This window comes from Cyprinodon variegatus, unplaced genomic scaffold (assembly GCF_000732505.1).
Source record: "Cyprinodon variegatus isolate N-32 unplaced genomic scaffold, C_variegatus-1.0 Scaffold214, whole genome shotgun sequence".
NCBI lineage: Eukaryota > Metazoa > Chordata > Actinopteri > Cyprinodontiformes > Cyprinodontidae > Cyprinodon > Cyprinodon variegatus.
This window is the reverse complement of record NW_015150667.1, coordinates 194037-207508: the sequence shown is the minus strand read 5'-3', so window position 1 is coordinate 207508 and position 13472 is coordinate 194037. Positions and strand designations below refer to the sequence as shown.

General features: G+C 36.8%; 1 protein-coding gene across 1 annotated transcript in view; it reads right to left on the bottom strand.

Moving 5' to 3' along the window:
- Positions 1–218: 218 nt before the first annotated feature.
- Positions 219–13472, bottom strand: part of vstm2l (V-set and transmembrane domain containing 2 like) — a 60132-nt gene continuing 46878 nt past the window's right edge. Inside the window, 3 exon segments of the mRNA XM_015380453.1 lie at positions 219–2034; positions 5490–5536; positions 6282–6449. Coding sequence (XP_015235939.1) covers positions 1579–2034; positions 5490–5536; positions 6282–6449 — 671 coding nt within the window. The 3' untranslated portion in view covers positions 219–1578.

Sequence of the window (13472 nt, the reverse complement as noted above, 5' to 3'; positions counted from 1 at the left end):
TTATTGACCTGATGAAAGGTGAAGGGGTAGGAGCTACAAATTGAAGTATTGGGATCGAGCCACAGTTTCTTGCCAATTCCTGACCAGTCAGTCAGAATTTGGATTTAAGAAGAGCTTTGTTGTTTTCTGACTAGAAACTTAGAAAATCGGACATTCAACTGCAATGAAAACGGACTATAGAGTAAATATAGACTTAAATTGCGTTTATAGCTGGTCCATCAGAAGGGGAAACCTTGTGTCACAAGTAAAGCCCACAGATTGCATGTGGTTTAACTGTAGAAACAATCAAAGCTCCATTGGTAGTAATCCTTCTGGTAATGACGCACTGCACTGAATCTAAATCATTAATTTTGAACTGGTAGTAGCTTTATTTATCCAGCAGGAATCTCTTTGCCTCTTTCCGTGACAACACACTTATCGTTTAGGTTTCCCAATGTTAAACAAAATTAAAACTATAACCACTTCTCTGTGCTAGTCTGGTTAAAAATCCCAAACAAAAGTTTGTGTTTAAGATGTAAATATATATAGATATCAACAGGTATAATTACTTTTTGGAGGTCAATAATCTTAGCCGCCATATTCCATCTTGTGTTTAATAAGTGTCTGTTTTGATCCCTTTCTAACTAGTTACCCCAGCAAGGAGTAGTTTAATTAAATAAACTGCGATTGGACATGTAGAGATGAAGAAAAGTCCTTTTTCCTAACTCTAAAGAGCAGCTGGCTTGTGATGTCCTTTGTTTTTATTGAAATCCCCCAGTTTCTCTGAGTTATTCACTCAGAGCAAAATAAAAAGACAGAATCTGCCCTTGATCAGACAGGCGGCTGTTTGGGGACCTTGATGAATTCCTGCTGAAGAAAGCACATTTTTCTCCGCTGGGAACAAACACTAGGGAAAAATAACTTGTCCATATTTGGGTGTATACAGCTTTTACATCATGTTAATATCCATGAACAGACACAGTAAAACAAAGGCGCAAGAGCTGAAGGTATAAAGCCAGACTAGAAAGGAATGGACAGTTTTTGGTTGATTCTGTAAATACCTGTACTTCAGCTGTTTCTATAGAAATGCAACAAAACCCAGTAAAATCCTCCTCTATCCTGCTTGTTTCTGCGTATGGAGTGACAGTAAGGCAGTGGAGGGTGTATGAACATGAAGAACTCTCATTTACAGTATCTGGAGTACAAGCAACATATTTACTAGTAGATATGCAGACTAAAGTCTTTTAATATCATATTTTTTAATAGTTTATCTATTTGTGGATGCTTAGATCAGAAACAGGAAATCTGCCTAGATCTACACACCAGCCCTCACCCACCCCTCATTGAATGTTAAGAAGCCAGGCTTAACAGGCAGTTAACAGACGGACCAGTCCAAGCCAGACTACTACACAGCATAAAAATTACCACTCTCCCTTCACAGTTCACGCTCCTGTGCTCTTTTTAAGACATTTTTTACATTTCTATGGATTCTGGATTCCTCTGCAGGCCTGTACTGTGTGAGAGGGGTAGATTTTATGCTGTGATTAGACATTTTTTATACCGTTTTTTTATATCTTTTAATTTAGGTGCAGCAACCTTTTAGAGTGCACAGCTTGGCTCATTGGAGCAGTCACTGTGGCTGTGGTTACTGTCCACGTCCCTCTTCCTCAGCTCCCTGCCTGCCTTGTGCTGCTGACCGCCGCCCCCGCCGTGGCTGTGCCCGGGGTGTGCGGCAGACTGAGGCCGCTTGCCGTGCTCCTGGTGGTGCCCGTGGTTCTGGTGATGGCTGTGCTCCCTGGCGCCGCCATGCAACTCCCTGTCAACAACCAACGCTCCCCTCTTGGTGTCGTCCATGGCCTCAAAGTTGCCGTTGTGTTCGGAGTTGACGACGTCGCTCTCTGGCACCACCTGCAGGTAGGCTCTGACTCGGTGGTGACGGGCGCCACCTTCGTCACTGAAGTCGATCACGCGGCATTCGTAGGTCCCTTCATCGGATGTTTTGACCCTGGAGAGGCGGAGTTTGTGGGAGATGTTGCTGCCAACGACCTTCACAACCTGGACAGTTTCAAAGAATAGAAAAAGACTTAACTAAATTATAAAGCATGATTTCATCTATAAAATTCCACCTTTTTTCTTTAGTTGCAATTCTTTAATCTGCTCTTTTAAACAGCAAAACCCGGACTAAATTATTGTACTCTAATATAAGAATCTTTAAAACAGATGTTGGGATTCGTGAATGTTTTATCAAACTTTACAAAATTTAATGAAGAACCAAAAGGGTTTTTGTTTGCCTATACTTTAACCTAACAGAGCTGCAAAGTCTCCTGTTTTGGCCATGAAACTACCGTATTATAGACTTCTTTCCCACCTTTCTCCCAGTTAGCAGTCTGCCGTAAATTTCTCTCATTGTAGAAATATATTAAAAAAAACATTCTTCTGCCTCCTAAAACCAAACTGCCTCTGGCACACGAGTCAAAATCAGATTACCAAATTATTGTACAAATAGTTGACCATTGGTTATTTTTTAGATTTCTTGTGCATTTATCTTAAAATGTAATAGCTCCTGGAGCTCTTGGATAGCCAGGCAGCAGATTTCACAAAATTTCCCTAATTTTCAGATCCAAAACTTGATAAGTGTGTAACCTAGTCCATGTTAGAGGTTTCTAAGTACTATAGCTTTTGAGCAGGACCATCTCAAATATGGTCCAAACATTTTTGGCCGTTTATGAGCTTTCACAAATCAGATAAACTTTTTTTTTTTTTTTTTTATCCATCTGTCTTTTGAAATATACTAATATTAGTGTAGAATAATCTAGTCCAGGTTTGAGCTGTCTAAGTATTATAGTTTTCTAGCAGAAACAGCTCTAAGATGCTCTAAATGCATAGAAAACCCATGAAATCGCCCTTCTCACCAACATTTCACCAATTTTAAAGTGCGTTTAAAAAATTCTGATGTTAGTGTAGAATAATCTAGTCCAGGTTTGAACTTTTTTCAGCGCTATAATTTTTGCAAAAGCCGTTGTAAGGTGCAAAAGCCGAATAAATGTCCCTTTAGCCATTTTCCGAATTGGAAGTTGAAATCGGAGTCCGACTTTCGCATCATGTGTGTTCAGCCCTCTGATTCTTTACTCTTTAGAACCACCTGAACTTTCAGAGCTGGATGATATAAATCTGTAGTCACCAGGTTTAAAATCTCACTTAAGATGCAACTGAGTTAAGGTAAGAAATCTTTTGCAAGTTTCCCCTTTGGGATTATTTTATTATCCAGCTCCATTTATTTATTTATTTATTCATCTTTTTCGGGAATTAGACGGCAACTCAGGATGCAGGGGTGCTATAATTAGTGGTTTGCCATTTTGAGCCCCTGCTCTGGGCTCTGGCCTTTAGGTAAGATACTCCACCCACCTATCCTGCTGTTTCAGTATAAACATTTGTGCTTTAAAAACACACAAATTTTAACTTAGATGTTTTATTGTTAAACTGTTTAATATTTAAAATAGTTTACACATATTTTTATAGAATAGCTCTTTTTAAGGAACACATTTAGAATAAAATACACATGGATGGACTCTGAAAGAAGCAACATTTGGGACAATTGGTAGCACTACATTTATTTAGGTGTTCACCTAGCACAGGGTGATACATTCAAAACAAACTAAAAATATAAAAACTGCTGCCTTAATCTGGACAAATATCTTTACATTATTGATTTGTTTTCTCCCAGATGCTATCCTATCATACCACAACTTATTTCCTTTATTACAAAGAAACTAACTTCATAGAATATTTTTATATAACAGAAGATAAAGATGAAAGAAGCTAAAAGAAGAAGAAAAACTGCTGGGTTTGCTGTGGAAATCATCCCCGTGAAGCAAAAGCACTCAACAGCTTCACTTCTCTCCAAGTTCATCACTCCCACTCCCACAGAGCGAGGAAATGATGCTGCTGAACTAAAATTACTTAAAACTGTGAAAGTATGGAGAAACTACTTTAAGGAGGTGAAAGTTTGGGGAGTTCACAAAGCGACCCTCTGGAGAAGATGAGACTGAGGCCATCATGAGATCAGACCCACCAGGGTATAAGAACAACTTCCATTTATCAGAAGCCGTTGCTCATATGACGCCTGTAGGGGTGTGTGAGTCTGCCCTGCATGTATGCAGCTTAATGCTGACTATTTTGGAGAATATGTCTTAACATCTAAGGCTCTGATACATTTTATGTTTGAGTCAGAGTATACAAGCCAGCTTCTTTTATACATCAAGCGAGAACTCATAATGATTTTAAAGCAGCACAGCCTGCAGTGTTTGACTCCGCCTACACAACACAGCCATAAATGCACTCAGTCGCACAAGCTGTGGCTGATGTTTTCATTACTGCGACTCAGCAGCGGTTACACTTACAGGAGATGCATTCCTCTGAAAAATGGGAATAAAAAAAGGAGCTTTGATTTGGAATGAATAATTCTAAAAATTAGCATTTTCTTTATGAAATAAAAAAAAATTATGAATAATATTAAAATGCAATGTGCATTAGTTCATTCAGTACGATGGAGTATTAGGGCCAGGCTAGAGATTTTGTAATTTTCTATTTTGAGAAAAAAGTTGAGAATGAAGTCATCATACATCAACCTGTTTCAGAAAGAAAGCTTCGAGCTCCAATCAGCTCCACCAAACATTCTGCCCAATTTGACGCTCGTGTGCTAAAAGATTTCTTTATTTGTCAAACCAGAGCCAAAGTATAACTGCACATGATGCTTGACGTTCCTCATTTTAGGGAAGAAAGTGTTCCTTTTAAGAGTTGTCATAAAATATAACTTTATTCTCATAATTTTACGACTTTATACTCGTAATTTTTTTACTTTATTCTCATAATGTTATGACTTTAATCTCGTAATATTATGACTTTATTCTTGTAATGATATGACTTTATGGTCGTAATGTTATGGCTATTCTCGTTGTGACTTTATGCTCATAATTTTATGACTTTATACTCTTAATGTTACGACTTTATTCTCGAAATAGAACAAAAAAAATTTCTAACCTGGCCCTAATACTCTTTCGTAATTCAGCTACTTTCTACTCCAGGTAAAGTTAAACTCTTGCCAGGTTTTATTTATGTACAGAGGCTCTTTGGATAAAGAAGATCCTCCAAATCTTTTCCCTCCTCTATTGCCTCTCTTTGTCAGTGTTTGTCATTGGGTGTTTCATTGTACCCATAAAGATAAGAAGGGCTTTTGTTTTTTTCTTTTTTTCTGGAGAGGATGCAAGCCTCACCCGCTTGAGGAGGACAGTTAACCACCTACATGCAGCAGCAATGCCAGCTCTCCGGCTGTTACAGTACTACAAAGCCATCAAGGATGAGACGAGTGTTAATGTGGATCGTCCAAAGCAAAAACTGTTAGAACGGTTTCCTGCTGCATCTCCTTTTAACCCATATAGATATCTCATGTAATACGAAAACGAAAATAACGACCTTCCAGGTATAAACCATCAAATGGAGCGCTAACTCACACTTATCTTTGTAGCATCCTTTGGCGTTTCCTCCTCAGGAGCCACCTTTAAAAAATAGCAAACACAGAAGCAAGTAAGTAATCATTTAGACCAAATACTTACATTTTACAGTTTAACTGTGATTACAAAACATATTTCAATATCAGAAACTGGAAGAGAAGACTAATAGTTCTCTATAACTCACATGGATGACCTGAGAGATGCAGGAATCACAATTCTGTGATTGATTTATAGTTTTTGTAAATCTTTAATGATTTTTTTTTTTTGCACACTCAGGACATTAATCTGGGCTAGAATAACCTTTTTTCTAGCAGATTGTTCTAGACAGGGACCGACAGGGGCCCGTACCACAGCAGATCAGGTCCTTTTGTTATGGCCCCTGTGCTGTAAAATAAACGTTGAAAAAATTCAAATATAAGTCAATTGAAATGACTATATTATGCCCTTGATTTGAGGAGGTGAGTTAGACAATTTGCCAATTTTAAATGATTAAGTGTTAAATAATAAACAAAAACTCTTATTAACTTATTCCATATAAGTTAATTAAGTTCTAACAACTAATTATTTTATTTTTAACAGTACAAATACTCGTTTTTTTGTTTTTTCATTTGGTTTACCTGGTCCACTTTTTTGTTTTGTTCTATTGTTTGATGTAACAAATGTCTCATCATCGGGATTTTGTCCGTGATGTGTGGAGCTGTTATTTGTTATTCTTTTTTTTACTGTTTGTTGTTTTAGCTGTGTGTCGGTTATGTTTGGTTTTTTTTAAGTTTTTTTTCTGTTACTGTGTCTCTTTGTTTGTCTGGGGTTTGTGGTCCGTTTCTTCTAGATGTTTCGTGATTTTCCATCTGTTAGTCTTTTGGTTTTATTGTTGTTTTGCTGCTTCTGTTTAGGTACGTGTTTTTTGTTGTTGCTTACCTCTCTGGGCAGTCATATCATGGGGAACCTCAGTAAACATGGCTAAAAAGACAAAAATAAACACAAATGTTTTATGAATAGCAATAGCTTTTAGTTTTTTTAGGGAGTTTGTTATTGTTGGCTTTTATTTAAATTTGAAAATTAAAAGGTTTGGTAGATTTGCTTCCACAACCATTGAACTGAATCAGTTAAACTAAGACAAAATGACTTTTGTATTTAATCAGTACATCTTGCACCCGGTTTAATCAGGTTATTGTTGTTCCAGGAAAAGCTGCTTCTTTTTATTTCACAAAAAAACAATAAGTCGTTAATACAATCCAAATAAATCTGACTCTACTTTAAAAGTGGAAGACTTTATGCTGCAATAGGTACGTTTAGAAATGTATTACGTTTTACATTATAAACATGACACTAACAGCTCTGGTCATCTCCAGTTATAACATCTAAATATGGTAAAACATCTCGGCTTTGTTGAAGAGATTGTGGAAAGGTGGGGGATTTTACTCACATATTTTGGGATTGCCCGAGGGTGGCTGAGTTTTGGAAAAATGTGCAAACAGAGATAAAGGGTATTTTAGGCGTTTACTTAGATCTGGAGGTATCTGTATATATTTTAGGAATAATCCCCTTTGACATGATTGATAAAGACATTAAATATTTGATCATAGTTCTGCTTCTGACTCCGAAGAAGTGCATAATACATGCCTGGTTAAAACCACAACCTCCCAGCATTACACAGTGGTGAGAATTAGAAAAGTCTATATTATGGAAAAAAATACAACATCAAGACTACAACTCAAGATGGAGGCCTTTGAAACAAAGTGGAGACCTATAACTAAATTTATGATGTAACCTGATACCTCTATTTATTTAGTTATTTACCTATTTATTTATTTATTTATTTGCTTTTGTGCCTTTTGAATTTATCTTGTATTAGTATTACAGTGTACTTTTATTACTTTAATCTGTATGTTAATTATGTCTACTGATGTCCCTTTTATTGCAAGTATTGTGATTTATATATCGATGGAAGGGGTTAATGAATATAGGTTCATCTTGATGGGACCAATGTTGGATTAAAGGGAATCTCTGTTTTACTGAACCCCCCATCAATAATCCCTGAATAACTTGTGGCAGAGCTGGGGCTTAACAGACTGGTTTCTTGATGTAGGTGAAATGTCTAGAGTGATCTGCGTAAAAAGACATCTAAATGCGAAATGTGAGACATGACAAGAGTGGACCTGTGTATACGTAGATGTAAAAGAGATATAAAGTTTATTAAAAAAAAACATGACAGTAAGTCCATCAATTCATTTAGTGTATATAATGATATTTCATAAGCAATATAACACAATTCTTACACTTACCAAATACTTTAATCTAAATATTTGTATCTGTTTTTATCTCATAGCATCATAAAACAACACAGTGAAATGTTAAAATTTGAGAATTAATTCTATTTCAAAGAGCATCACCAGGATTTTCAGGTTTTCAAAGTAAATGGAAAAATACAAAAAAAAAAAAAAAAAAAGAAAAGGTTGATGCATATGATACAAATATGCATATCAGTATTTTAATTAATCTCCTTGGTGTAATATATTCTAGTCTTTTCTTCACTTGAGACTAGAAAGTCATTATTTATATCCAGCCATTAAGCCTGAACCCTATTTAGAGTACAGTTTTTTAATTGGTACCTATTAGTGTGTAAGAGTGCACTAACTATCGGGGCCAATTCTGCAAAACATAATAAACCTCATTTAAAAAAAAAAACATTAATTATGATTAACCAGACCATATACTAATAAGACTTCTATATAACTTACTGGTGCATTTATGATTATTTGTTAAAAGAATGATTATAAATAACAAAAAACAATTACTTAATAGTTGCAGACTGTGTAAGAGGCTGAATCACACTAAACTCATGAGACTCTCATCATCAATACAGTTATGGGGCCCTTAATGCACCAACATTGTTCTGAACATTAATGTTTTGAAATATTTTGCAGATAAAAAAGCTGAGAAGTTAAGCAAACCAGACAAAAATAGGGAGAAAAAAAATAATAATATAAAAATACATGGATATAAGTAAGTTAATTTTATCATTTACCTTTACTGTAAATTAGTTTGGTATAAATGTGAATATAAAGCCCCTAGGAGAGATATGTTAACTACAATATGTCACAAAAATATTAGAAAGTAAAATGGAAAATGATTTGAGTGAAGGTTGGCAGGCTACCCTTTCAGACTTGAAAGGTTTCGCACAGTGGAGAAAGGGCAGGCTGCAATCAGCGCTGAGTCCAGCATCAAATGTCAGCTCACTCAAAGTGGTTGAGGCTCACTCCACATCTGATGGCAGCGAGGTAACCATAGCACTCTGCTCCAAAATGTTAATTGTTCTTCTACTCTAAGCTCTAAGAACTTGTGTGAAGCAAGTTTTATAATAAAAGGTTATCTACTGTCCTATACGGATGCTTTAAAAGGAACAAAAGGTAGAAGCATCTTTTGAAGCCCAAAGGCCAACTTCTTTATTTCATATAATGATGTTCTGTGTGGTCCAAACTAGGCTTCATTTAACATTTACGTTAAACTGCCTTTGACTCTGCAGAACCAGCCTCAACATGGCGGTCTACTGCCAAACCGGTTGAGATGAGACACGGAAGGCAGTAAGAGACCAGGAGTAATGACAATCTGATTACGTTTTAGCTACGAAGGGGGAGGAGGGGCTGGAGGTGGGTTGAAATGGGGTCATCTGAATGAAAGTCACACAGCGCAACCACCACCTGCACACTAGGAGCAGACAAGTGCCGATCGGAGGCCTTTTAAGATGAACTTTGGATGCCGATTGGCTTTCGTGGAGGCGTGGTTCAAAGCTGATTGGGTGGAGTCGCAGGTGGATGTAGGAAAGCGATGAGTTTCTTCAGTTGAACTTCCGCCTAGGCTCCATTTAGTGTATGTTTTTATGATACTTTGTCCCACTTGTTTTACAATTAAAAACATGTTGAAAAAAATCAGATTAAAATCAAATAAATGTTATTTTAAAAATTTTATAATCCAAGATTTTTAATTGACGTGTGGCCTCAGAGCGAACTGGAAAGGAGTAAAATCTTTGCTCCGGCCTTTGAAGTGAAAACTGCTCTGCTCTCCACCATATTTCTTCCACCGCTCACTCCACGCTTGCTCTGCTCACATGCCCTGCTGTAGAGAGACTAGTGCACGCTCAAATGTGGCTGCAACAAGTTAGGCCTATACAGTGAAAAATCTGTACACAGACTAATAAAATACTATTTTAAAAATATATATATATGTAAACAAACCTTGTCTTCACTTGACAAGAAAGATGATATCGATGTCATGGAAGCCATTTTATACCATAACGGCCTCCGTATTGCTGGGAGAAGCGGTGGGTGGAGCAGCTGTTAATGTCGCCTCAGTCTGACCATTAGATGTTGCTGAAAGTAACACACTCTAGCTTTAAATGTATCTGATCTAATTTATCCCTTTTAACAGTCTCATCAAAAGCATCCATTAGTGATTAGTTAATTAGTTAGTGAAAGGACTTCAAAAAGCTTAATTAAAAAGGCGCCAATATGAAATACTTCTCTGCTTTCCTAACATTTGCTCCGAACATATTTATCTCAGTTTCTTTATAATTTATATGTATCTCCCAGCTAAGAGTCTAGAAGATACTCTTCTTATTAGAAAAGTATCTTTTAGAATTTAATCTTTACCATAATCAGCAGAGTAACACTTAGTCTGTGTTTTTATTTATTGAACAACTCAGTTGTGATGTTCTTGGTAGTTGTGTCGGTTTTGTTACCCTCACCATGAACCCCAACCCTTAGATTTACTCTGTTAAATGATGATTATAAGGTGTCAATTCTGTCCTAAAGAAAGGATGATTTTCCTCCTGAGTCATAGGTTAATGTCACCCTGTGAGCCTGTATTATGGATCTCTCTTGTCTTACAGAAACAGTACAAGCCTACAGTCATACACCCCACCCCACCACCACTTGTACATTGATTAGAACTGCTTGTATTTTTCATTTGAGAAACCTGAAACGCACAAGGTATTGATTTGACATTACAGAGCCAGCGACAATGCCCTCAGCCCCTCTTTTGTCGAAAATATTCAAAGCTGAAGCATTCAAACTGCTGGGTCAGACATAAAACCTCTGAAATTGTTCTCAGCAATGATATTCTGACTCTTCCCCTCTTAGCTAATCAACACAATAAAACTTTTAGCGCATTAAAATATGAAAAATCCTTTGGACATTTTTATATTGCATTGTTTTTTAATGTTTTGTTTTTTATTGTTTTAATTAGTTAAATTTTCATATAAAAATGTATACTTTCATACACTAGTCAATGCATTTGTTACTTCAGGAGGTCCACAAACTGTAGTTAAAAGCCTTCAGTTGATCCAAAATGCTGCAGCCAGAGTTCTGATAAAATATTTATATAATATTTATTTAGATATTAAAAAGAGAGATCATATCTCTTCTATCCTGGCTTCTCTTCATTGGCTTCCTGTTAAATCCAGAATAGAATTTAAAATCCTCCTTCTCACATATAAAGCCTTAAATGGCCAAGCTCCATCTTATATCAGAGATCTGATTTTTCCTTATGTTCCTAACAGAGCACTTTGATCTAAATCTGCAGGTTTACTAGTGGTTCCTAGAATTTCTAAAAGTAGAATGGGAGGCAGATCTTTTAGTTATCAGGCTCCTCTCCTGTGGAACCAACTACCAGTTTTAGTCCGTGAGGCAGACACCCTGTCTACTTTTAAGGCTAGGCTTAAAACTTTCCTTTTTGATAAAGCTTATAGTTAGAGTGGCTCAGGTTGTCCTGAGCTATCTCTATAGTTATGCTGCTATAGGCTTAGACTGCTGGAGAACATAGGGACTCCTTTTTCATAATTCTGCTTCATTCTATCTCTATTCTCCCACTCTGCAGAATCTCTTAGTTCAATCTCTAACGGTCAGCTCTCTCTGATTTTTCTCATAGTAGCTTAATCTGGTCTGTTCATGTTTGGCTGTGACTCCATCTTGGAGAGAAATATTGGCTGTGCTGCTGCCATCAACAATTTTGTTTATAGATGTTTGAGATCGGCCTGTTTTCCAGTGTAGTCCTGTTTCTTTGGCTGTGACTGGGTGGATGTGCTCTCCTCGTCCTCATGGCATGGGAGCTGGATCGGGGCTCATCTGCCTGGCTGTGTGTTTCCTTGACGGGGCCGCCTTTTACAGCTGCTTTTTGTGTCTCTGCTTCTGTCACCTTCAACCTCAGTCAGCCTCAGCAGATGGCCGCTCACACTGAGCCTGGTTCTGCTGGAGGTTTCTGCCTGTTAAAATTGAGTTTTTCCTCTCCACTTTCGCTACAAGCATGCTTAGTGTGAGCAATTGCATTACAGTTAATGACTTGATGCAATCAACTGGTTTTCCTTAGATAGAAAACTTTGAATCAATTTGACTGTATGATCTGATGAACTGTAAAGTGTTATAAATTTGCGCTATATAAATAAACTGAATTGAATTGAATAAAAAGAGTAACTTCTTCCTCATATTTCTTGTGTCTTTTTGCAGGACTTCTTGATATTTGTCAAAAGTTGTTTATTCTCTTTAACTTTCCTCTTTGTGGAGAGGACTTGTAATATTTGCTTTGTGCTTATTAGATTGTTCTAACCGAGCTGTTGATCTCTGCAGTAACAATAAAAATATGACCTCTAGGATTAGTCCGTCTTTGCAGATTTAATGTTGTGCCCCTAATTATTACATTTTTGTTAATAATTCTTTTGAATAAAAAAGGATGACGGGTTCTGAATAAATGTATAAATTAAAATTGTATAAATATATATATATATATATATATACGGTAGTAGTACCGTAGTATGTTTTATAATGTACAAAACAGAAATGTTTAAAGACTGTTCATATTTAGGGATGATTGTCATCCAGCATTTTGTAAAATCCACAGTGCAGACATTACGTTCTGCTTCACTGCCTTTCTCTTTCAGCTCCTTAGCTCCCCTTCTAATCCCAAAGTTCAATGCTTCAAAGATTTCTTCAAGAAGTGGATAAAAGGAAACCCTATTTGAGGAATATCCAACACATTATGTGTAATTTAATTAACCGAGGCTGCTCTGCAAATCCCTACATTCCTTTTATTCCCTTATAACAACTGCCCTCAATTGCTGTATCTCCTATTAACAGCCATATCTAATACTCACAGAGTCGATGTTGAGGCTATAAAATGGCTGCAATGATTTGGGAGCTCCTTGGCCTTAAGTATTATTGCCATCCCCAGATAAACATGTGAAAGGCTCCAGGGCAACTTTGCGTGTCATTGCTCTCATACCACAGCTAGGTGGTCAAGTCAGACTCTGTATTAACTCATTTACTACATCAGGACTGGGGAATAGAGACAGAAAGTACAATAGAAAATGAGACAGAAGCAGAGAGTCTTTATGTTCTTCTGCAATGACTTAGAAAACTATTAATTCCCAAAAACTAAAGTAATGAGAATGTATTAATGAGAGGAAGTCTTTGTGTGTTTGTGAGATACTAATATATTGGAAGAATAAAAAAAAGGATTAAATTAAACTGTGTGTGAGGATATAAGGAGGGGTGAGAAGGAGGAGGACAATGTGTGAGTCAGCAGATAGCTGAAGGGGGCGCCGCTGATCATTTTTCTTTTCTTAACTAAATATGGTAATTACAGCCATGATAAGTGGCATAGTTATACTTCGGCGTACTTGAACTTTCATTTTACCCCCGGTACTCTGTGGTCTACTCATAGAAGAGATCTGCCAAGAGCAAACTTTAGAGAAGCTCAGGGAGAGAGAAGGCACGTTTTCTCTGTGGTGTAAAAACGTCAAACTGGGACATTTTTATGGTTGAAAGAAATCGGATGTTTCAAATGACAACATTTACGTACATTATTGTTTTGTTGTTGGTGAATATTTCTTAAAGTTTTATGAAATGCTTAGAAGAAAAAGTCTGTGATGGAACCTTTTACGTCTGCAGGATGGATGTGGCAGCCTCATCCCCTTCCTGCCAAAATTAGGCT